A 25,928-nucleotide genomic window follows, 5' to 3' on the forward strand; every position below is an offset into this window, starting at 1 on the left:
TCTCACCGTCCCTGCTACACCTGGATGCTCGTCGTGTTCAATTGGATCCCGTCCTTTACTGAAATGCCCGAGCCATTCAAATAGATGCATACAGGATAAACAATTGTCCCTATAGACTTGCCACAACATGTCAAATGTTTCCGCATCAATTTTACACAAGAGCGCACAAAACTTGATGTTTGCTCTTTGTTCCATGTTGAAATCAGGACACATGACCACATTCAACAACGCCACAAGCGGCAATGTCGCTGAAGGTTAACAAGCTCTGCATCGATTGTTCGTGAGATACCCATTACTTGTTTGCACTACAGAAAGCTTGCACAGTGGCGCCACCTACCAAGAAAAGAAATCTATCTCAATTTCAAATTGCCGCACCGTGTATAAATTCAATGGGATTTGGATTAAGAAAGGTTGCCATTTTTCACGTCCACAGAGAAAAATTCACGCAGAATTCACAGCCAATAATTCATGCATAATTCCCAGAATTCAAGGAATTCCCGGTAAGGAGCCACCCTGCAGTAGCCAATTGGTTTCTAGCTGTACCCGAACAAACACTGTCACCGTTGTCAATTTCTTTTGTTTATGCACTTTCTGGAGGACCTGATGATGACCGTTTGAAGTTGGTGAATACTGTTCGAAGTTGGCGAGAACTTTATATTAAGAGAGAATACTATATGTGGATTGACATGACAGTGTCTCTATTTGTTTGCTGATTATGTAGAGAAGTAGTGTATATTGTGTGCAGGGTGTAGAGTCGTTTTTCTAATTCATTTATTTTTTTGTCATTCTCTAAAAATTCTTCTTTTAACTCACTAAATGTCTGCTGTTTTTAATCGTTCAACTGCAGCTGATAAATTATATTAAGTATCACACTTTACTTTTCCACAAGCTTCTCTTATCCCCTTACTACTGCTAGATTTTATAGCAACGTCTATGTTATTTGACATAATAATTAATTCCCTGCAACTTCAACTCCCATAGATGTACTAACTAATGTTGAAACCATAATGCATGCTCAAGATAAACAGTTAAGCGATTTAGCTATAAAAAGTGTAGTTAATGCAGCTTTGCTTTTTCAAGATTAAGGAGATAGAGAAATTTCAAAGGAAGAAGTAGATAATACTATCAAATCTATTGAAGATCATAATAAAATGCCTCATGGTTCGCTTCTTATAAAAATGTGTCTTTTTGGTTTCGTTGCCAGAGTTTCTGTAATGGTGTTGGTAACACGCAATTCTCATTTGCATCAGCAATGTACACCATTTACAGCTGGAGCTGAACTCAACGTGCTGTAGCTGTGAGGGGATTTTATAAAAATGTTGACTCTGCTGCCTCCGAGAGAAAAGAATATCGACATTATTTTATTCTCAGGCGACATGATCTTATTCCATCGGCCAATGAAATCAGGATTATAACACCATTAAGCCTTGTTTCCATGATTATGAAAAACTAAATATGCTGACCAAGGCAGTAATTTATTTTATTAAAAACATAAACTAAACGTAACGTTTCAACCTTCTAGCAAGGTCTTCTTCAGACTCTGTATCAAGTACAAATAAATTACTGCCTTGGTCAGCATATTTAGTTTTTCGAAATCAGGATGTGGATAAGAACTTTGAAGCTACGTGAAGTGCATTGAAGCAGAAACCGACAGATTTCAGATGTTGGAGCATGGCATGGATGATTTCCGTCGCAGATTGTTGGAGTGTCAACGACGAAATGGTGGTCACCTGTAAGACGAAATTTTTAAAATATGAACGTGACTGTGCATATTTTGCAAACAGCAATGTTTAAGAATGTAGTTTGTGTGTTTGTATTTAAAAAAATTTAAAAATGCAGTTTTAATTTTGTTCCATTTAAAAAAGCCCATTTTCATGCCACACCCTTTACATAATAAGCACATGTTCTAGGGATGGGAGATTAATCGGTATAGGCGAATATAGGTATATCGGTAAAATTATAGATAATTTTACTCTCCAATATATCTATAAATATCTTACAATTCACTGCAATATTGTGCCATTTTGTTGTAATTTTTATGGATATAAACATATAATTTCCATTCTGTACTCTTGTTTTAAAGTAAATGTGTAAATATGTAGCTTCTTGCATTGCAAAAGCTTGGTTAAACCGGTAAAATACATTTACAGTAAAAACTGCATATTCTGGAACCTCTATACGAAGGAAATCTGTAAATACGGAAAAAATGTCCCCAGAACGGACCGATTTTATACCTGAAAATGACCTGCTTAAGGCAGAAACCTCCTTAACGCGGAAACGGAACACCATTTAAAGACAAACGAGATGTTTTTATTCTCAGTAAGATGGAAATTTCTTCCTTTATTTTTCTCGCTCGCAAGAAAACAATGCAATACTGTAAGTGTAACATGCCTCTGTTGCCATTCGCTTATCGGTAACATTGTCGATATGAAAGAATGCGCTACAATACTCATAGCTGTTACGATTCAGTTTCTTTCTTTCATCTCTTACCCTCTTTCTCCACCTTTCTTTGTCTATTTCTCCTCTGTTCTTTTGTCATATTTCTATTTTTCTTATCTCTCTTTGTTTCTTTTTTTCTTCACTTTTATCTCAATCTTTCTTCAGCTCTCTTATTCCATCTTTCAATCTTTCTCTTTCCCTCTATCCACATCGTGCTACGATGCCAGGGTTCCCGGGTTCGAATCCTTTCATGGGCATGGATGTTTAATTTATAAATTCCAGCTGAGGACATAATAAATTTCGACAGCGAATTGGCAACAGGACACGACGTAGAGAAAGCTGTTGATTCATTACATCTGCAGCACATTGAAGAAAAAGACGACGATGTTGTAGAAGAGAATGATGAAGGGGCAGAAGAAATGCCACGCGAGTTGAAGATATCCAGTTACAAACATGCACTCTTCAATGTCAACGAACTACAAGAATTTGCTGCTTCTCGCAACGACTGTGAATTGATACAACTCTTGCAAGATGTAGAGAACTATGTACTTGGTCGTGTTGTGAGCAAAACATGTCAACAAACTTTAAAGGAGCTGTGGGGAAAAGATACATAAGTACTTACTGTACGTTCTTACAATACTGTACAAAGTGTACCAACATGTTGTGTAGTTACATAATTGTAATCTCTGCTATGCTTATTGCGACTGTATCACATTTTTATTCATGTACGTACATGCATTAGTACTCTACATTACAAGTAATGCAAAATGTAAATCTGTCTTTCCATTATTTCCTGCAGCGCTCTATACTGTATTTAAAGTCAACCCTGTATAAGAAGGAAAACTGTTAAGACGGACAATTTTGCTCGGAACCATCATGTTCCGGGATAGACAGGTTTTACTGTATTAAGAAGTTAATGAACGATTTGGAATTTTACATCAGTTATCAATATTGGTCAATATTTATTTCAGTATCAGACAAAATTTCATATCGGTCCATCCCTCATATATCCTAACTTTATTTGTTCTAGTTTATTAACTTCTCAGGGTTGTTTCCGGGCAACTTTCACCTTTACAAGCTTTTCCAGATAGAGCCACTGTGGCCTAGCTTAAAGAGCATCTGATTGTCACACAGGAGATCCAGAGATGGGTCTGAATTTTTCCAGCCTTGTTCGTCCATAAACAGCCCTAGGAATCACCCAGCCTCAAATAAATTTCCAAAATAGCCGAGATCGAGAATGTGTGGGGCCAAACCTTCACATTTCCCTTACATGTGTCTTCACAGCATGGTGAAAGTAACCTTATTTAAATGAGAAATTTCAAATACTTCTTCAATTAGCTGCAAGAAATTGAAATAAAAATACTTTATAAGGAAAAAATATGATCATACCCTATTTTTAAATAGGCAGATTTGAATGGCATTTAATTTACTCCAAAATGTAACATACTTCTATGTGCAGTAAAAATTGCTCCATCCCAGAAATTCCCCACATTTTTCAATTCTGTAGTCCTCCTATTTGAAAAAACACACAGAATTAAAAATGTTAAAACAAAAATATCACTATTATTAATTTAATGTAAAATACATGTTCCCTTCTTTTCACAGAAGGTACGCTTGATCCACTGGAATTTTATTTTTTCACAAATGCTGAAGGTTTACCTTCTGTTACTTATGTATATAACAACAAGTGAATATTGACACAACAAAAAGCACAATAAGAAATTATTATACATTAACTTACATTCAAAAGATTTCTTTACACTATCTTGTCTAACATGGTAACATTTTCATGAATGTGTTTGAGATTTCATTCATTATTTATGCCTGACAATGTCCCAACCTTATGTATTCATTTTTGGTGTAAGAAATTCTCATGTTCTTGGTTTTTCTTACATTATGAGGCAAGTGGGTTCAATAAAAAAGAATGAAAAATAATCACAGTTGCAAGTATTTTCGAAACTCACGATCAGTCATTTAAACACTTTCCTTTCATATCTTTCATCAATCATTTATCAACACGCATGTATACATAAAAATATACAAGTAACAAGACTATTCTCAAAATTGAAAAAGAGTTCAAAATAATCACATTGGTATTGCTACAAGTTTAAAAATAAAAAAAAGAAACAATCGGTGCAGCAACAAATATTTGAAAATGAACTCCCCTGGCAACTGTACTTCACTGATCTTGTGACTTCCTCACAAACTTGTCGTGAGGGTTTCCAGGTAACAAAACTGCTCTCATGAGTTCTTCCCGATTGTGCGCATTCTTCTCAGGAACAACGAACTTCACGTGGCGATTTTCAGCATCCCTTATGAGTTCTTTCCACATACGTTCACTCTGCAAAAAAGGGAATAAGAACTATTATTTGATTTGATTTTTCTTATTTATTACTAAAATAATAAATCCAAAATTCCTGACTTTTTTTTTCTTTTCTTAACCTTTATTTATTCAACAACCAATTAGGTAAAGTTGGAAATTACAGTGGAATCTCAATATAAGGTTTTTCAGGGGACCAAACTTAAAAAACTTAAAATTTAAAATTGAGGACATTTTTATAACATTTCGCTATATCTGGACCATCATGATTGAATGTGTAATGCGGAAAAATGTAAAATCTGGGAACGTAAGTTCGGGGTCTTACTGAAATAGTTAACAAAATAAATATATACAGGGGATGGACAAAAACATGGAAACACCTGCAAAGAAAAGCCGGAATGCTGTAGCTAATAATGTGCAGGACCGCCATTAGCTTCCAAAACGGCCTACAGTCTCCGAGGAATGGACAAGTCCTGGATGGTGGATAATGGGATCTTGTACCATTCTTCATGCAAAACACGGTCACAATCCCTCTCCGTGTCCTTCTGTCTCTGTCACTCAGTGTATATTTTCATCCACGCAGGTGTTTATCTGATGATGTCTTTCCGGACACATTATTATGTCATCATGATCTTGGATAGAGTCCCTCTCGATACGCCAAAAAACATGGCTACTTCGGCAACAGAGGCACCTGCAAGGTGGGCACCAACAATTTGCCCTCTTTGTAACACTGTCAGCTCGGACATGATTCAGTATCAACTGCACTGCACGCTACCTACAGCACAACAACTGCCGACTCTACCAGTCCGACAGGGTCCTATCTCATGGCACAAAACAAAAGAATGTCGCACCTCGTCCGATTTCAAGTGGAAAAATTGCGTCGATAACACCAGTTCCGATGTCGTGGTGTTTCCATATTTTTGTCCATCCCCTGTATATATTTAATGAAAAATTCCTACTAAAAGGGCAGTTAAGACGAAAACTGAAGCTGTATTTAACAAGAGAATTAAACTTGCTTTATCTCATGCATTTGGTAGACTAGCAAGGCTGTGGTATCTGAACTATTAGCCAGTGTAATCCTACAAGGGGTGATCAACTGAAACCCGTTCATTCCATGTATTATTGGTATAGTGTGTAGGAGGATATTGTTTGTCCAATAGTGTGTAATGGTTAATGTCCCTGTGTGTTGGGTGTAGGAATGTTGTTTATACGTGTTTCCGTTTTGCAGGTATAACGAGTGAAAGATGGCGTTCAACACCCCAATCCGTCCAAACAGGACCAGCGTGCTGTCATCCAGTTTCTGAGTGCCGAAGGTTGTCAACCAGCTAAAGTGTACCTGCGTATGAAAGACGTGTATGGTGATGCATGCGTGTCCAAAACAAAAGTGGTGGACTGGCCAAGAATGTTTCGGAAGGGGCGTGAACAAACCACTGATTATCCCCGTCCTGGTCAAGCCCATGTTGTTGCCACAGAAGACATGTGTGAAAAGGTGAATGCGGCAATATCTGCAGATAGACGCATGAGTATTCGATCTATAGCGAACGAGTTAAACATGGGTTATGGTACTGCTCACAAAATTGTGAAAGCTCTGGGTTATCATAAAGTGTGCACGCAGTGGATACCCAGGGTATTGACGGAGGACCAAATGGGATGCTCCATTGAACATTTGTCACGTTACCATTTGGAAGGTAACGACTTCTTGCTGCGCATTGTTGCTGAGGATGAAACTTTGTGCCATCATTTTGAACCGAGTTCAAAGTCTTCCACTATGCAGTGGAAACACCCTTCATCTCCACGTCCCAAAAAGTTCAAGATGCAACCGTCTGTGGGGAAAGTTATGGCGTCTGTGTTCTTTGATTGCCATGGACCATTATTGCTCAACTTCAAGGAACCAGGACAGTCCATCAAAGCTGCACACTACTGTGAGACCTTGACACAGTTACGGAGAGCCATCAAAAACAAAAGGCCTGGTTTATTGACCGCTGGAGTCATTGTGTTGCATGACAACGCGTGTCCACACGTTGCAAACCAAGTGCAGGATTTGTTTCAATGATTCAAGTGGGAAATGTTGCGACACCCACCCTACAGCCCTGACCTTTCACCTTGTGACTTTCACATCTTTGGGCCTCTAAAGAAGGCTTTGAAAGGTCAGATATTTCATTCTGACGCTGAAGTTCAGGATGCTGTGCGTGATTGGTTTGAGATTCAGCCTTCGCAATTTTACATGGATGGCATTTGTAAGTTAGTGACACAGTGGGACAAGTGTCTCAACGCTCATGGTGACTTCTTCTGAACAATATTTTTACTGAGCGCTAAGCATAGACGCCTCTAGACAGTGTACCAGTTTCAGCTCGAAATAAAATTTATTTCACGAATTATGACCACTGAACGGGTTTCAGTTGATCCCCCCTTATATATGAGGCTCACATTGTGTCGTCTCTATACATTTGCAATTGTTTCTTTATCTAGCTTATCCTACCACTCATTCATCTTCACGATTAGCCAGATGGGGCGGAAAAGTGACATAAAATAAACAAAATCAATCATTGTGATAGTAAAAATTCTTGACCAGAAGTACAATTTCTTGACTTTTTCTGGACTTTCACAACTTTCTTCACTGGTAGACATTCTGATTTAGGATCGCTCTTCTGCCACTTTTGGTTAATCGCGACAATGGAGATGAGTGATGATACGATGAAATTGATGAAGGGGCACTCGCAAAGAACAGTCATGCGCTAGATGGAATTCGAACCCAGGACCACTGGCATCATAACTACCTTGCCATGGAGGTAAGTGGAATAAGAATTCTCATTAATAATTACAGACCAGATTTTAAAGGGAAGTTCTTTTTATTTTTCAACACGGATCATGGAATAAATAACAACAGTGTTGATAATTATCTTCCACCGACAAGATTACATGGTTGTGACTTTCTTCTATTTTTTTTTTGGCCTTTTTCAGCCCACATTGCCCCCTTTTTTAAAATCATTTTCCTTTCTGGTTCCTTTATTGACAAGCTTTCCCCTTTATTGACAACATATAAAATATTTTGTATGACTGTATTTTCCCTAATCAAAACATTCAACAATTATCTATTTGGTGCAGCTTAAAGGAAAGAAAGAACAAGCCTTCCCTTCCCTCCATGAGTGTACTTATCTGCTACATTTAGTCTTTTATTTGTAGCTTTTAGAATAGTTTAATCTTTTGGGTCCCAAGCATCTTGATCGAGATACCCAAATGTAACCCTCAAGGTCGTAGTTTTTACGTTATAACTTTTCTATTTTTGGCTAGAATTTCGATCTTTTTTATATATTGTACCTAACACATGTATTTAACAGAAATGTTTCTTGCACCTTTTTTTTCTTCATGAAAATGGAGGGGAAAAGGTGGGAAAAGGGACTTCTCTTTTGTGTCTCTTTTCAAGGGAAAATTTTTGCCGATAAACGAAGACTGGCTTTGTTGTTCTAAAGCAATGCTTTTCACTCCCGCCTGGTAACTGCATTCGAAGAAAACTTGTTTATCAGTATCTGATGTCAAAATGAAAATTTTCCATGAGGGCGCAAGCAGGGGGTGGGGGTGGGGGAGGGGGAATCTGGTTGTTGAATCTGCATTGTGAGAATGGAATTTTGAAGAGCACTGAAGGAAACCTATGTTTTTTAGCACAAGTGTCCACAAGTTGCAACACAGGTTACCCTGCATTGTCTAAAAATAGAATTTCAAGCAGCTGCAAGAATCGGCACTCATTTTTCACTGCGTTCTAGTTTTTGTCCGTGAATGTTGTGTGTAGGTGTCGTTTTGTGCCCAAGTGCGAGGACATTTTTTGGGTGAAGTGACAATTTTTTAAAATAATTTTGGGGGGTTTTCTCCCTACCCCCTCCATATATATGCCAATTTGCATAAATTTTGCATTTTGTGCATTTTGACATTCTTTTTTTTGGGGGGGGAACACCATTTTTTTTTTTTTTAAGAAAAGTACTTTTGAGGGGATTTCCCACCTTTCCCCTCCATATGTATGCCGAATGTGCATAAATTATATATCGTCTGAATCTGTGATTTATTCTGCGTACAACGGTATATCTTTCATATCTCTAGGGCATTTAGTTTCTGAGCTATAGTCATTTCAATGTAACTCTGCAGTTCGCTCAATTCTGAAGCTTCAGACAGTGGCGTACAAGCCTTTCGTTTCAGGGGTACAACTCATGTAATATTGGTCATATGACAAAAATGAAAATATTTTTCTGTTTCTTACATGCCAGCGATGATTTCTATGTGCATTTTTGAACTTTTCATATCCTTTTTTCGGGGGGGGGGGGGTGAAACCCCTTATTTTCTTTAACCTTTTGCCGCCCAAGGCCTTTTTCACAAGTAAGCCTCAGGGTACCGAGCCGATTTTGAGCAAAATGCAGAGTTTCAATTAAATTAGTGTAGATCGGAAGCTAATTGGCCTAGAGAGATGAGTGATATACTGTTGTACGCAGAATGAACCAGAGATTCAGACTATATGAAATTTTTGCAAATTTGGAGTATATGTGGTGGAGGGGAGGGGGCTAACTCTCAAAATTCCAAAATTTCGGAAAAAAAATTTGGTTACCCCACCCTTCTCCCAAGAAAAAAGTACATGACAGTGTCGACATGCACATGGAAATGATCGCTGACATGTAAGGAACACAAAAATATTTGCATTATTATCATATGACCAATGTAACTTGAGTTGTACCCCCAACAGGAATGGTCGGCACGCCACTGATTCAAGCTTCAAAATGCAGCGGTACCTTGAAATGACTATAGCTCAGAAACTAAATGCCCTAGAGATATGAAAGATATACCGTTGTACGCAGAATAAATCACAGATTTAGACAATATATAATTTATGCACATTCGGCATACATATGGAGGGGGAAAGGGGGGAAATCCCCTCAAAAATACTTTTCTTAAAAAAAATGGTGTTTCCCCCCACCCCGAAAAAAAATGTCAAAATGCACAAAATGCAAAATTAATGCAAATTTGGTGTGTATATATATGGAGGGGGAAGGGGGAGAACCCCCAAAAATTATTTTAAAAAATTGTCACTTCACCCAAAAAATGTCCTCACACTTGGGCACAAAACGACACCTACGCACAACATTCACGGACGAAAAGCTAGAACGTAGTGACAAATGAGCGCCAATTCTTGCAGCTGCTTGAAATTCTATTTTTAGACAATGCTGGGTAACCCCTGTTGCCACTTGTGGACACTTGTTCTAAAAAAAACAAAGGTTTCGTTCATCGCGCTTCGAAATTCCATTCTCACAAGGCAGATTCAACAACCAGTCCCCCCCCCCTCCCCCCTGCTTGCACCCTCACGGAAAACTTTCATTTTCACATCGGATACTGATAAACAAGCTTCCTTCGGCTGCGAGTGAAAAGCATTGCTTTAGAACAACAAAGCCGGTCTTCCTTTGTCGGCAAAAAATTGACCTTGAAAAGAGACACAAAAGAGAAGTCCCTTTTCCCGCCTTTCCCCCTCCATTTTCATGAAGACAAAAAAATGCAAAAAAAAACATTTCTGTTAAATACATGTGTTAGGAACAATATAAAAAAATAAAATCGAAATTCTAGCCAAAAATAGAAAAGTTATAACGTAAAAACTACGACCTTGACACAGCGTCTCGATCGAGATGCTTGGTACCCCGAGGGTTACTTTTGGGTATCTCGTTCGAGATGCTTGGGCACCAAAAGGTTAAAAAAATATATTTTTAAATGGATTTCCCCCCTTTCCCACTCCACATGTACGACGAATGCGCATAAATTATATATCGACTGAATCTGTGATTCATTCTGCATACAACAGTATAACGTTCATATCTCCAGGGCAAATAGTCTCTGAGCTAAAGCCATTTCAAGGTACCACTGCATTTTGAAGCTTGAATCAGTGGCGTACCCCATTCCTTTTGAGCGTACAACTCACGTTACATTGGTCATATGATAATAATGCAAATATTTATGTGTTCCTTACATGTCAGCGATCATTTCCATGTGCATGTCGACACTGTCATGTATTTCTTTCTTGGAAGGGGGAGGGGGACCCCATTTTTTCCCCCGAAATTTTGGAATTTTGAGAGTTAGCCCCCTCCCCACCGCCACATATATGCCGAATTTGCTTAATTTTCATATAGTCTGAATCTCTGGTTCATTCCGCGTACAACGGTATATCACTCATCTCTCTAGGGCAATTAGCCTCCGATCTACACTCATTTAATTGAAACTCTGCATTTTGCTCAAATTCGGCTCGGGACCAAGGGGGTTACATATGAAAATTGCCTTGGAACTCAAAAGTTAACTGTGTGACAGTGACAACAGTATTGTGTGTCAGTGAAATGGCGAAACCAGGCACAAGTGGAAGCAAGATATGGAATGTGGTAAGCTGTTGCAAAGAAGATTTCATCGAAAGAGATGGTAAGTTGATTCGCTGTACTTTCCAATTAAAAAAAAATAAAAAATAATAATAATAAATAAAAAATGGCTATAGTTTATTCTTGCACTCCTCTAAAAATATTATTTTAAATGAAAGCACAATATATCCCATTCATATATAAAAAGGAATACAATAATACCAAATTTAAAGTATCCCTTTTTATATATGAATGGTATATATTGCACTTTCATTTAAAATAGTATTTTTAGTGGAGTGCAAAAAAACTATAGTCCTTTTCCCCCATATTTCCTTTTTAAGGAAAATTTTCCCTTTAAAATCCAGTCTCTATTAATAATCCATGGTGCAACAGCCTATGAGGACAACTGACTGCTGGCTTCACTACCACCTGCTGATCATCCAATCAGTTATGGGTGCCGTATGGTCAACACGGCGAACCCTAAGTTGTTGTAGGGTTCCGTGACTGGGTTATGGTACTTATTCGTAGCTCCTTAATTTCCTCATAATGGTGGGTGGCTACCGGTCCCATACACTGGCCAAAATCTCAGGAGAAAAGTTGTTATGCTTCCCCCAGGAGACCCAAACCTGCAAGCATCCCCTAGCTGGATCCCAAGCACGATGGCTTAGATTTCACAGCCAAGGTGCGGGACAAGAATTCTCATTATAATCCTCAAAATGTGCACTACACTCATCTGGTGGTTGGGACTTCCAACCAGAATTTCAGGGAAATTCACGCACACAAGTGGGAGAAGACACTTGAAAATCAACCTTATGAAACAAAAGCAACTTTTCAAGGGATAGCAAGACATGTTTTTCGCAATGGTATCTCAAGTGCATGGTGGAAAGCCGAACTCTGCTGATGTCATAGAGCCCCAGCATTGCAAACCTGCTTAAATAGTGGAACCCCGAATCTTACGTTCCTCCACATTATACATTCAATCGTGATGGTCCCAACATAGCAAAAGGTTACAAAATTTTACATTTTCCCACATTCCAAGTTTTTTCAACCTAGTTCCCTGAAAAATATAAAACTGAGGTTCCAAGGTGCAGTTGCAAGCTTCGTGTAGTAAACAATCCTCAGTTTCGCCACATGGGGTACAGATGTCCCCCGTCAATTTTGATTGCAAGATTGCAACACTGTGAACTCTTTGTGAAAAGTGTTCAGTATAGCGAAATAAAATGGCTTTAGCCCTAAGAGAGTAAAACAAATCAAAGAAAACTAAGAGAAAAAAGAAAAGAGGACAGATTCGCAAATGAAACTGCAAAATTTTTTAGAAGATTTGAATTCAAAATTGTTTTTAGATCACCAATGAGTTTGAAATGCACATTGGATGAATACAAAATGAGAAAATCTGTACAAGGTCTTGAAACCACAGGAATATATAATATAAGTTGTTCATGTTCAAAGGATTATGTAGGACAAACATCAAGGAAAATGGCAATAAGATAACATTATTAATTTAAATGCAGGAACAGGTTTGTCAGCTTACATCATCGATGAGAAGCGTATGATTAAAAACAGAAGGGTTTTGAAAAGAGTTACAGGAAACATATTTGAATGTCTGGTTTGATTTGATTTGATTTAGTTTATTTTACTTCGCGTTTTGTGCCTCTTGGCTAATTTGCGAAGATGGGGATGAGTGATGAAATGATGAAATTGATGAATGGACATTCACAAACAACCAAGCCCGACCGGGATTCGAACCCGGGACCCTTGGCGTCGCAGCGCATTTGAATGTCTGGGATGCTTTGTTCATTGCAGAAGAACACTGGAATAAATTAAATAATGAAAACTTCCAGTTAGGCTGGTAACTGCAAGAAGCAGCAGTAAAGATAATCACCACCAGAGTTCCAGTTACGAGCTAACTGTTCTTTGAAAAACAGAAATTTTCACAAACTTCCAGTTACGTGCTAACATGAACCTTAACTGAACATTGAAAAACCGGCCCTTAGTGGACTATTACAAAAAAGTGGTTTTTTCCAGACACAGTAAATTTCCCCAACATTTCCATGACTTTTCCAGAAAAAGTAAATATCCTGACTTTCCCAGGTTTTCCAGACTGGTAGACATATTGAGTGAGGAGCCAAAAGTTGGGTGTGAATATTATGATTTGAAGAAATTAAACTAATTTTAATTGAAGTAAAAGAAAAGAAAGAAACTAAATTTTTCTCCAGACAATCATGGAGCCAGAACTATCAAATCAATATCAATAAACATATTGCAAATCCTAGCCTAAATGACGATCTCATATTGACGGTAGATTTCCGAAAATTGCAGAATATAATCAAACTAAAATTGCTTGCTAAAGACAAAGAAAATGAACTGAAAACTTACGACTAGACTTCTGAAATTTCCCACAATGGTAAATGAACTGAAAACTTACGATTAGACTCCTGAAATTTCCCACAATGATAACTAAACTGAAAAGTTACGACTAGACTCCTGAAATTTCCCACAATGATAAATGAACTGAAAAGTTACGACTAGATAGACTCCTGAAATTTCCCACAATGATAACTGAACTGAAAAATTAAGACTAGACTCCTGAAATTTCCCACAATGATAAATGAACTGAAAACTTACGACTAGACTCCTGAAACTTTCCACAATGATAGATGAACTGAAAACTTAAGACTAGACTCCTGAAATTTCCCACAATGATAACTGAACTGAAAACTTAAGACTAGACCCCTGAAATTTCCCACAATGATAACTGAACTGAAAACTTACGACTAGACTCCAGAAATTTCCCAAAATGATAACTGAACTGAAAACTTAAGACTAGACTCCTGAAATTTCCAACAATGATAAATGAACTGAAAACTTACGACTAGACTCTTGAAATTTCCCACAATGATGAGTGAGTACCGTGCTCTTGTGAGTGCGACATTCAAGCGCTGTTCATCAGCAAGGAATCCAACACCATCTGTTCGCACGCAAGACAATATGACAACATCCTTTTCCTTGCCCTGGAAGCTGTCAATGGTGTTCACTTCTATCGTGTCATCTTTGCGGTAGCCTTTCCTGTGGGAGACAAAACCAATTCAAATGCAGCATACATGCATACACACATACATACCCACCCACACACGCATATATGTGTAATCATATTGCTTAACCTTTAGTGGATGGAGACTTCCGCACCTTTATTCCCATTAAAGCGGTCACCTTTTCAAATGCATGCTTTTCAAACTTACCATGAAGTACAAAAGAAATCATAGCTCAAGAACAAATTGGATTTGTTTTCTTTCTTAAAGACAGGGCTTTTAGCAGAGGTAACATTTATACATTGTGCCTCCCAAATTAATGTTACAAAGGAAGGAGAAGAAGAAAATAGATTTTTTCTTCTTAATTTGGCACGCTCCTGTACCCTTTTGAATAGACCGAAATGAATGAAAAAATGTATGTAGCAGTGATACATTCCTACAACCATGCAGTTTTGTTAAAATCATACTTCTTGAGTAAACAAACAATAACATTATATAAACAGAAGTGTTGCAAGCTTTGGTGACAATGTGCGGAATTTTGCTTCTAGAGTCGGCCCTATGGATGCTGGATGGACCAAATTTGGAGGGAAGCACGACAAAAAGTTTATTCAATGAGGATATGTAATGCTAGTCTCTCAACTTAGGAAAAAGAAAAAGAGGGGAAAAAAAAGGAAATTACGGTGTTAGGAAATTTTGTGTTATTATGGAAACTTTCGAACTTTAGGCCTTTGCCCCCGCTTCCCCCTGGATCCTTAATTGTCGGATGTTTACATAACATGTTTATTTTACTCATTAGAATTTAAAATTTTCAAAAAGATGCAGTGGTTGAGCAGTTACAGCCTTTTATCTTCAATTTATCCCATAGTAACAAAAGGGAAATGAAGGACTGTTTCAATCTATGCTTGTTAATAATAGTAACAATGGATATATTGTTTTGTAATTCGAGTATGTCATACCTTTATTTGTATACTAAAGATCAAAAAAAGCAGAACTAAAATATCATGTGTAGTTTTCAAGAAATGACACGTTAATTGCTGCCGTGGGCTGCTGGTTGAACTATCGACCATCTGTCCTCAACGGAAATACAGGCGTGTCTCCAAAATCAACCATCCGGAGACTACATGTTAAAAGTAAATATCTAAATATGCAGCTTCTTTTGCATTGGAGTCATGTGATAATGCATATTTATTAAGGAGGTGAATGAATCATTTAGATTCTTCAAGGATCATTCAGAATCTTATGTCAAATTGGTAGAATATCGGTTATTGGTATCTGTCAACAGATCAGCCAATATTTCATATCAGCCCATCCCTAATTTTCATAATACAGGGTGTTTCAAAATGATTTGAATGATAAAAACATGTTCCATGAACAATGAAACATAATCACCAACATAATTCAAACACATCCTTAAGTGTTTTTGGAAGGGTCCCAGAATTTCTAAATTCTGCCGCAGTTGTAAAATGGCTAACAGTGGTGAGAGAAAGCATTTTGCAAGAGTAGGTCGGTCGTGAGGGTGAACCGTCAGTTTCGTACACAATTTCAGAAAGATCCACCAGCAAAGAACTATATTGCATTAGTGCTGTGGTGCTGAACATTCTGAAACAAGCCTAGAGGGATTGATGTATTGACATGTTCAGAGTGTAGAGTAATGAAGAGTGTTCGCATTGAGCACTTATGGGTTAACTTCGAGATAATAATTGGCACATAAACTTGGACAGTTACATATGTGTGAAATTGTATTTTATTTTGACAATTATATACTTCTATAAATTTCACAAGCATGTAACCCTTACCCTCGTACACTCCTGTTCACATAAAGTGGCACACTTTATAGAGTTGAGCAGTTGAAAAATGTGCCACTTTATCTGAACAGGAGTGTACAACTTAAAACCAAGTGTAAAATCACATATTATTTACACAATCAGGAATTACCTGGATTGGAGTTCATTTATCCTGTTCTGAATTTCAAATTTCTGTTTCTGATACGGTGTGATTACGCCTACGTTCAGACGAAACCTCCTCACAACTTGAAGCAGTCCAACACTTAGCTCGCTCACGCATCTTGCTTCATCATGATTAAACAACTCCCTGTGAAAGATAAGAATAAGTCACAGATCTTCCAAAATGCTGTGCTGCAATATTAGCAAAAATCAAATGAGCTTATGTAATGCAGGATCTCTTAAATGTATTAATATCCACTGTTTAGTGGTGTGTGTATCTGTATATAGTACTGATGCGAAATAGGTATATATTAATTTTGGTTGTTTGCATGTAATTACCAACATCAAAAGAGTACTCCAAATAGTGGCTGACACAAATTCCTCAACTCTTTCAGGTTTTTCTCTCTTTCCAATAAATTTTCAGGCTATTCTTTAATGCTTTAATTTATTTTACCTCCTCTTGTAATTTTTCTTGTATGCACTCATTGCTTGCGTTGTAGAATTATATCTCTTGTCATTTATGGTTATTACAAGCATAAAAACACAGTTTTTTTTTGTTGTAACGTTTCAGGAGAACACATGCTCCCCTCATCAGACCTTTATTTTTAGTTTGATTAAACATACAGTTATAACAATGGTTAAAAATTTTCAACAAAAAAGAATCAGTTATACAATGGATGTTGTCAATGTTACATCGTTGTAATATATCAATTAAACTGTGAAACAAGCAGTCTGTTTTATTATTATTTTAAATTAAAAAAAATTAAATATGGTGGCCTACTTCACTTGTGAAAAAGAAAACTCCATATTTGGTCTATGTTACCATTTAATACCATCTTTAAAATTTTATGTAATGGAAAACATCAAGAATCTCTGTGAAAGCAATGATTTTGAATTGCCTCATGATATTTGGGATTTATAATTTTTAAAGATTTTAAAATAAAAATACAACAGACTGCTTGTTTCACAGTTAAGTTGCTATATTACAACAATATAACACTAACAACATCCATTGTATAACTGATTCTTTTTTGTTGAACTATTCTTATAACTGTATCTTTAATCAAACTAAAAATAAATGTCTGATGAAGGGGGCGTGAGTGTTTTCTCCTGAAACGTCACGACAAAGAACTCCTCTTGTAGTTTAAGGTTTTTGCAAGAGCATCAAGACAATTTTTGATGTAATGTTTCAGAAGATATTTTTTTCTAAGTTTCTTTAATGTTACAGTTTTAACAATGTAGTAAATTAAATAATTTAAATTTAATCGCTTTTTGATTAATGTTACAGTTATATGAATGTAGTAAATTTAACTATACAAATTTGATTCATTATAATGAGTTCAAGTTTCCTTTTTTCCACGTAGTTTTTATTCAAAATCGATTTCAACAAATGGTGCAATCGATCGTGAATAAAAACTACACCGGAACGTATTAGAATGAATTATCTATCTCCATGTAACCGCCAACAGATATCTTTAGATATAATATACAAATTTAATTACTTTTAAAATTTAAATTGTTAATTTACTATATTCTTATAACTGTAACATTAATCAAACTAAGAATAGATGTCTGATAAAGGAAGCGTGTGTTCTCCTGAAACATTAAGTCAAAACTTGTGTTCATGCACTTGTAAGAATCATAACCTACGAGATAAATAGTTCTACAATGAAAACAATACATATATATACAAGAAAAATTACTTCACCTCTATGTACAGGATATTTTTTCCCAACTAGAAATAAAGCAATGGTTTCAGTTGCAATAAACACTGTGCAGGTACTTCTCTTGACTACAAAACATTACATGTATAGTGTTTTTTTTTCATGTAAATAAAACTGTCTAGGTCAGTGGATTTAGTGTTTTTGTCACACTAAAACAAGTACAGATGGACGATATCATGATATTGGGAATATATCATATCCATGATATATATTGTCCCCCCCAATATGTATCATGCCAGTGATATATATATACAGGGTGGCTACTCTTGATAAAATTCAAGTATAATTCCCGGTTTTCAAGACAAACTTTCCAAAAATTCAAGGTTACAAGCAGATGTTCTCTATTTAAGCCTTACATATCACCTCCTTTCACCACCCACATACACACACACAAATATATTAACAATCTACAGAGTCTGTGCGATTCCAATTTATTAAAAATTTCTAATGCAATTCAATTAAACGGTATATATATTTAGAAATGTATCAATCAAATTCAAAATATCTTGCAATAATCTTCAGTCTGTCAAGTAGATTGTTTTGTAAAGTCCACTAACAAAGCAATCCGACTGAGAGAATTCTGTTTTATTTTCCATGCAGCTTTCTTTTCTTTTCCTTTCTCGATAAAAAACAACACATAAACTGTTAAAAACTTGCCTCAGGGCATTAATAAATAAATATGTATAAGCTCAAAGGTATTTGAATTAATAAAAGTTGCAATTTTTCATGTCTACGGAGAAAAATTCATGTAGGATTCATGAATTCCTGGAATTCAAGGAATTCCCAGTGAGTAGCCACCCTGATATATCGTCCCCACAATAGGTATTGTTTCCCCCGATATACAGGGTGGAGTATTTTCGATTACCCAGTGTGAAAACAATATACTCAGTCCTAGAGACAATTACACTCCAAAAATGTGATTTCATCCTTTTCACTACACTTGTCCATTTACATACATGCCACGTAGACTTTACTACTGCGCTGTGTGTGCATTTGCTACAGTTATTTGTGAAACACTATGTCTGCCAAATGAAAACTCTTCGGAAATTTTTGAAATTGGAGAGTTGGATACACTGCGTGGACGGACGACGACGGAAACAGATTTGTGGCCTTGACTATCAGTAGCCATGGAGCGCTGGCCCATTCAATGGTCTGCCAGATCCCCCGACCTAACCAGACTTCTTCCTTTGGGGACACTTGCAGGATAAGGTGTTTGCAACCACAATGGGAAGTGTGGAAGAGCTGAAGGAACGCATCAGGGAGGAAATTGAGCGCATAACCGCGGATGTCCTTGACCGTGTCATGCAAAGTGTCCGTAATCGTCTTGTGCAGTGCATTGCTAAGCGAAGTGGTCATTTGGCAGGCATATTGTTTCACAAATACCTGTAGCAAATGCACACAAAGAGCAGTAGTAAAGTCTACGTGGCATGTATGTAAATGGACAAGTGTAATGAAAACGATGATATAAAAGTTTTGAAGTTTCATTGTCTCTAGGGCTGAGTATATTATTTTCAAACTGAGTAATCAAAAATGTTCCACCCTGTATATCGTGCCAGGGATACATATCACATCAAAGATATATATCATGCTGGCAACATATTGTCACCACATATATTGCAAAATATCATGCACTTGATTTCACCTAGCCAATATTTTCAATATTGCGATATATCATCTAGATGATATATTGCCCAGCACTACAAACAAGCTTAATTTGTTACCATTCGATATTTTCCAAAACTGATTAGGAAAATCGGTGACTGGAAGAGGAAGGAAATAGACAAACAGGAACAGAAAAGTGTTTTGAGGGAATGTTTGGAGACCGGCACAATGCAAAAATGACTGAAGAAAGATTTTTTAAAATTTGTGTCTTGGTCTTAAGAAAGCCCCGATACAATGTCAAAACGTTGTGCGTACAGTGATATTTTTTACAAAAATAAAACTGCCTCGGTCAGCAGATTTAGTGTTTTTGTAATAGTTCCAGTACGTCAGGCTATCTTCACGATTTTTGTGATTTTATGTGCAACTTTTTTTTTTTTATATGCACACTTTTCAGGTTTCTAGTTATAATAAAATGCTGTGTGGGATATAGCTAGTTAACTTGAATGAACATCTCAATATCATTTATACATACATATTAATCAATTTCACTCTAGCATTCTCTAGCGCTAAAGATCATAATCATGAAACAACAGAATTTTCCCCATGAAAATGACCTAAGGCTTCATCAACACTTGGAATAGTAACATTTAACCCTCCGTAAGGCACGTGGGGTACAGGTGTCACACATTGATATTCATTACAATATTGCAACACTGTGAACTATTCTGCACATGGGTAGCTGAACTTCCTTTGTCTTCGTTGTAAGCTCAACTGTGTTGTTCTGTTGCACTTCTAAGTCACGTAATATTATAAAGTTAACGTTCGTCATGTGCTTGGGGGGATGGGACTAAATACGTTACAAGAGCACACATCAGATTCAGATGTTATATGGAAGTGGGTTGCTGAGGAGGAAAGGACACGTAGCTTTGTGTCAGTGACGAAAGCGAACATAAAAGTGATCACATAGCCAAATGTTAACATGACACTGCTTTGGTTGTTACGTATATAGATGCACTGTCTCCAAGGTATGCGACTGGTGTTACTTTATAATATTACATCATTTAGAAAGAGCAGCATAAAATTGCAGCTGATCTTAGAGAATAAAGAATGTTCAGAATGCATGTGTAATACAGGGTAGCGCAAAAGTCAGTATACCCAAATGCTTCTTGTGCTAAGTAATATTTTTTAGGTATACTGTCGATAACATTGTCGTGTGACACTGGCAACGGTGCACTTGTTATTCTTTTGTCGACAGTTGAGTCTCTGGCTTGTTGTAGTGTGGTTGTTTGTTGTTTGCAAGCAAGTTCTGGTCTGTGACGTGTTGAAAACTGCAATGGCACATAAGTACACAACAGAACAGCGTGTGTGCATGCTTCAATTGTGGTGGAAACATGATAAAGGTACAACCGAAGTGCTGGCAGGTTTTCATGCCAAGTTTCCTGATGTGCCTTCACCAACACGACAACAAGTGTGGAAACTAGAGTACTGCATTGGACCACTTTCACTCGCTCAAACTCGATCGAATCTCCCATGCTCGAGCGTGATTCACTCGAATATATAGAATTGAAATGATCGTATAAATATATGTGTAAAATTCGTGCTGGTAGTTTCAGCCCATAATCATCTATTAATTTTCATATGTTGCTATAAATTGGTAAGATAGACTAAATTACATTTTAACATGGAGATGATGACTATGTTTACTTTAGTTTCAATTTCACTGCATCTTTCACTTCACGAAGCATATTTGAAGGTCCGCTACCAGAGACAAATTACGGTTGTACGTGAACTAATGGGCTTCGACCGTATGCCAGGTGTGCCGGTTAATAATTCTTAATTGATCCGAAAGAAAACAAGTGTATCTGGGGAGAAAGGTAACAAATGCTTTATTCAAAGTATGCACCATCGTTAGCTATACATTGTGCCCATCAAATCAATTGCCCTTCCAGAAAAATCGTTCACATTTTGAGGTGATCCAGTCACCAAGCCATTGTTCGACATCTTCGTAATTGTTGAAGTGTTGCTGGGAAAGTGAGTGAGACATCGATGAAAACAAGTGGTAGTCCGAAGGGGCTAAGTCTGGTGAGTATGGCGGGTGGGGCAAGAATTCCCAGCCAAGTGCAGAAATGGTGCCTCTGATGCCTTTCGCTGTGTGTGATGAGGCGTTGTCGTGCTGCAAAATCACTTTTCCGTGTCAATGCATGGGTCAAATTGATGAGTTGTTGACGGTAGCGAATGGCATTCATTGTTTCACCTGGTTTCAGAAGCTCATGGTACACCACACCCTTCTGATCCCACCAAATGTACAGCATTGTCTTCCTTCCGAAGCGATTCGGTTTTGCGGTCGATGTTGAAGGTTGCCCTGGGTCAACCCATGACTTTTTGCATTTTGGGTTCTCGAAGTAGATCCATTTTTCGTCCCCAGTCACTATCCGATGTAAGAAACACTTTCTTTCATGCCGAGAAAGCAACACTTCAAACACAGTTTTTCGCTTTCCCATTTGTCTGTCGTTCAGATGATGTGGGACCCATTTTCCTGCCTTCTGGATCTTTCCCATGGCATGAAGATGATCAGATATGGTTTGACGACCAACATTTAACTTCTCTGCCAGTTGTTGTTGCATTTGCGTATTGTCTTCATCCAACAGTGCTTGCAATTCGGCGTCTCTGAATTCTTTCGGCTGGCCCAGGCAATCTTTGTCTTTCAAGTCGAAATCACTACTTTTGAATCATCGAAACCAACGCACACACGCATCTTGCGTTAGGACATTGTCACCGTACGTTTCCACAAGGATACGATGGCTTTCACTCACGTTTCTCTTTTGATTGAACAAGAAAAGCAGGACGTGCTGCACATGCTCCTTATTTGGTTTGAGGGTCAACATGTTTCCCACACAAACCCAACATCATGCTCACTCGCACTTGGTTGCACATCCACAGCATTTTGACAGGTACTGTCCTGGCAACACACTGACGTAACAGTTGAGACTGTGCACCAACCCTTGCTTCCAGCGATGAAATTAAGAATTATTAACCGGCACACCTGGTACCGATCGTTTGCCTGTTCGAGCATTATTTGCTCAAGCGAAGACACAGTCAATTCCATAAGCCATCTAGCGTCATCCGTGCGAACTATTAGATGATCGAGCAAAAAAGCTTCGATGCAACACACTAGTGGAAACTGAACAAAAAATTTGAAAAAACGGGAAGTGTTGCAAGTGTTTGTACCAAAGGTGTAATGGGACCTTATTTCTTTGATGCACATGTTACTGCGGAATCCTATCTCGAGATGCTGCAGGATGTTGTGTTAGTTGAACTTGAAAACAACCCCACTTATTCAGATTGCTGTATTGCAGCAAGATGGAGCTCCTCCATATTATGGACGTGATGATCGATTTTTTTAGATTACACATTTGAAGAGTGGATAGGATGCTGTAGTACCATTGATTGGCCTGCATGTTCTTGTGATTTGAAGCCATGCGATTTTGCTTTGTGGGGAATTGTTAAGGATATGGTATACTCATCATCACCAGCAGATTTGGATGCACTGAAATACTTAATTATCAATGTGTTTCATGTCATCAACAATGATACAAGTATACTGCATCGTATTTACAATTTTATTGTTGATCGTTGCACACAATGTATTGCAAACAATGGAAGATACTTTGAACAAAACCACTGAAACTGAAATTTTGTGTATCTAGTTGTATTTTGTATGTATACTTGTTTTTTGTGTATAAACTTGAATTTGTGTATGGGCAAACTGACTCTTGCGCCACCCTGTATAATTCACGATGCATTTCAAACCTTAAAGATAGTTAAAGGCAGGTTTACCCCACATGCCTATGCACGTTACAAAAAAATGACATGCCTAACGCAGGGTTAATGCAACATTGCCACCGCTCTCTAGCCCTACAGATAAGCACATATGCAGAGATCTGTGAAGCTCAATGCTGTCCAGCATTATTACCTGGAATAACCTCCCAACAATCCTGCGTTCACGGGGCAGCCAGAAGACAATGAAATGGAACATAAACCCGTCTCATTAAGCATGCTGGAATTCATGCTGGTCAACAAAAGAACAAAAAATTCAGAGTGGTAATTTCAACATGAACTGCACATACTGTTTAATAGGGACAAAAGAATATTAAAATTTAACCAATGACAACATAAAAACAAATCTGATCTTTTGCAGCTTTTGCAACAAAAGCAGAAACTGTTCAGCATTCTTTTTGGTATGTTTAAAACAGGATATCATCATGTTTAACATTTCGACCACATGGCCATGTTTCTTAAATATATTTGTTTAAATCACATTTCTACTTTGAATTTGAATTGATGTTTTAAGTCCACTTTATGGACAGATAGGCTAATTGGAACTGGACCTACAGTTTAAAGTAGGATCCGAACCACTGCGCAATGTGCTTCCACTTCCTCTAAAGCAGATTCCTAACTGTATTTGGACGAAACATTTTGTTCCACACTTAACGTACATTGATCTTAATACCAGGGCATTTTATTGCATTTATAATAAAAAGTAGTGTTTCACCATGGGGATGAGTGGGGTCTGGCAGTGGCAACTAGGAAAAAATCTGTAACTTCTAGAATAGACATGAGGGATGGTTTCATGTACATAAAAGGTGTTTTAACAAGCTTGTTAAGTGTTTAGGATGAATCTACTACAAATACAGTTCTCCATTTCATGATTAAGATAGCCGCCATAGCTCGGTCGTTAGAGCGTCTGACTACCATGCGAGAGACCTGGGTTCGATCCCAGGTGGGGGATAATCGTGATTTTTTTCCATCTATTCAAGTGGCTCTGGTGCCCACCCAACGTCGTCTAAAGTACCCTAACTCCACGCCCCCTATATGCCTTAATGGCATGGTGCAAAAGCACAGGGGAGCACTTTACTTTTTTACTTTCTTTATTTCATGATTAAGGGATCCCTTATCGACCATCCTTCTTCGAAAATAAGCTTTTTGACACCTGATAAATGTTGTACTTGTTCAAAACTTTTTATTCTTGGTTAAAACAGTGGTTTAAAAATTGGTGGGGAAGTTACTGGGTGGCCTTGTTCAGGCCAGGCAGTGTGGTTGCACTCATGGCTGATACGTAAGCCCTCTCAAATCTTTTGTGAACTGAGGTGTTGACTGTAAGAGATTGATGATAACCACCTGGAAGAATTTACTTGAAAGGGATATTGTGGTGGTTGGTATGGACGGCGTCTATAAGATAAATTAGAGTGTAACTATAATATTAACAAGTAAAAATACTAAAAAAAAGATCATAAAGTAGAATAAATAAATGCATTAAATATCAAAAGGCTCAAGCTTTAAGCTTGCTAGATATTAAACAAAAGGATTGCATAAGCAATCAAAAAAATGTCTAATGCATTACGTACAAAAAAAATGGTAGTCAGTGAATGATGCATAAAACTATGCTTATTTTGCATAATCTTGCAAAACTTTACATTTTGGTTAATTTGCTTATTCCTGCTTTTCTTCACCACTGTGACTCTCACAACAGTACTTCTAGAAGACAATTACGATCCCTTCGACAATTTAATCTAACCACAACAGAGAGATTAGCCAGAAGTAACAGAAAAGAAATAGAAAAACACTGAAATGCAAAAAAAATCAAGTCAATAACTGCAGCTAAGAAAGTATTGCTATTTAGGTGCCATTTGTTTTACTTAATATTACATTTTCATGCATCTATTTTCAGAATTTTTGTGTCTTCAAATCGGCACCCTACTTATTTGGTTTGAGCACAACATATAGTTGTAAACTACGAGAAAGAAAGCAGAAATGAAACAAAAAGCTGTGTTAAAAAGGTATTAAAAAATGTACGCAAATGTCTGCTTAAATAAAGAAACATGTAAGTACTGTGTGGAAAGATTCCACATACTGAACATGTATACCAAGCAGTGGAAAATTGCTACTGCATGTGCATAATAGTGATTTTAAAAAAACACTATATACAGTGAAACCCCAATTTTCTATTCCTGGATTTTACATTTTTCCGCATTATATATTCAATAGTGATGCTCCCATTATAGCAAAACGTTATAAAATTTTCCTTGATTTTACAATTTACAATTATGCAAAATGTATAATTTTCACTTTGTGCAACTCTTGTGAATAAATGATCATCTTATCTAAAGATATCTGTTTGACGGTTACGTGGAGATAGGTAATTAACTCTGATAAGCTTACTTATAGGGGCATGCATATTTCGTTTTTGACAAAAAAACGAAATGTCAAAAAACACACTGTAGTGTTAATTTTTCATGTTTTTGAAAGGTGTGTGATGCATTTTGCTACCATGTTTTGTCACGAAATAATGCGAAATGAACTGCAAAATGTGAAATAAACTCTTAAACATGAAATTTAGGGTTTATTTACCAATGCAACACCTTCTGAGGTCTGGATTATCCTGCGAGTTATGCAATTCACAGAAAAATTGATTAATTCTGCTGTTAATATTGGGGAAGCAA

At 37.2% G+C, this 25,928-nt stretch overlaps 1 protein-coding gene across 3 annotated transcripts in view; it reads right to left on the reverse strand.

Annotated features, from left to right (window-relative positions):
* Nucleotides 1–3,996: 3,996 nt before the first annotated feature.
* Setx (probable helicase senataxin) overlaps nucleotides 3,997–25,928 on the reverse strand; it is a 143,167-nt gene continuing 121,235 nt past the window's right edge. For 2 of the 3 annotated variants that reach the window (XM_083144152.1, XM_083144151.1), the window contains 3 exons: nucleotides 16,095–16,250; nucleotides 14,001–14,196; nucleotides 3,997–4,780 (listed from right to left, as the gene is read on the reverse strand). In XM_083144152.1, the coding sequence (XP_083000278.1) occupies nucleotides 4,619–4,780; nucleotides 14,001–14,196; nucleotides 16,095–16,250 (514 nt within the window). In that variant the 3' untranslated portion in view covers nucleotides 3,997–4,618. Of the gene's footprint in view, nucleotides 4,781–14,000; nucleotides 14,197–16,094; nucleotides 16,251–23,401; nucleotides 23,498–25,928 lie in introns of all 3 variants that reach the window. The other variant, XM_083144150.1, reaches the window with a different exon arrangement.

The sequence above is a fragment of the Lepisma saccharinum genome, chromosome 22 (assembly GCF_977018435.1).
Source record: "Lepisma saccharinum chromosome 22, izLepSacc3.1, whole genome shotgun sequence".
Lineage (NCBI taxonomy): Eukaryota > Metazoa > Arthropoda > Insecta > Zygentoma > Lepismatidae > Lepisma > Lepisma saccharinum.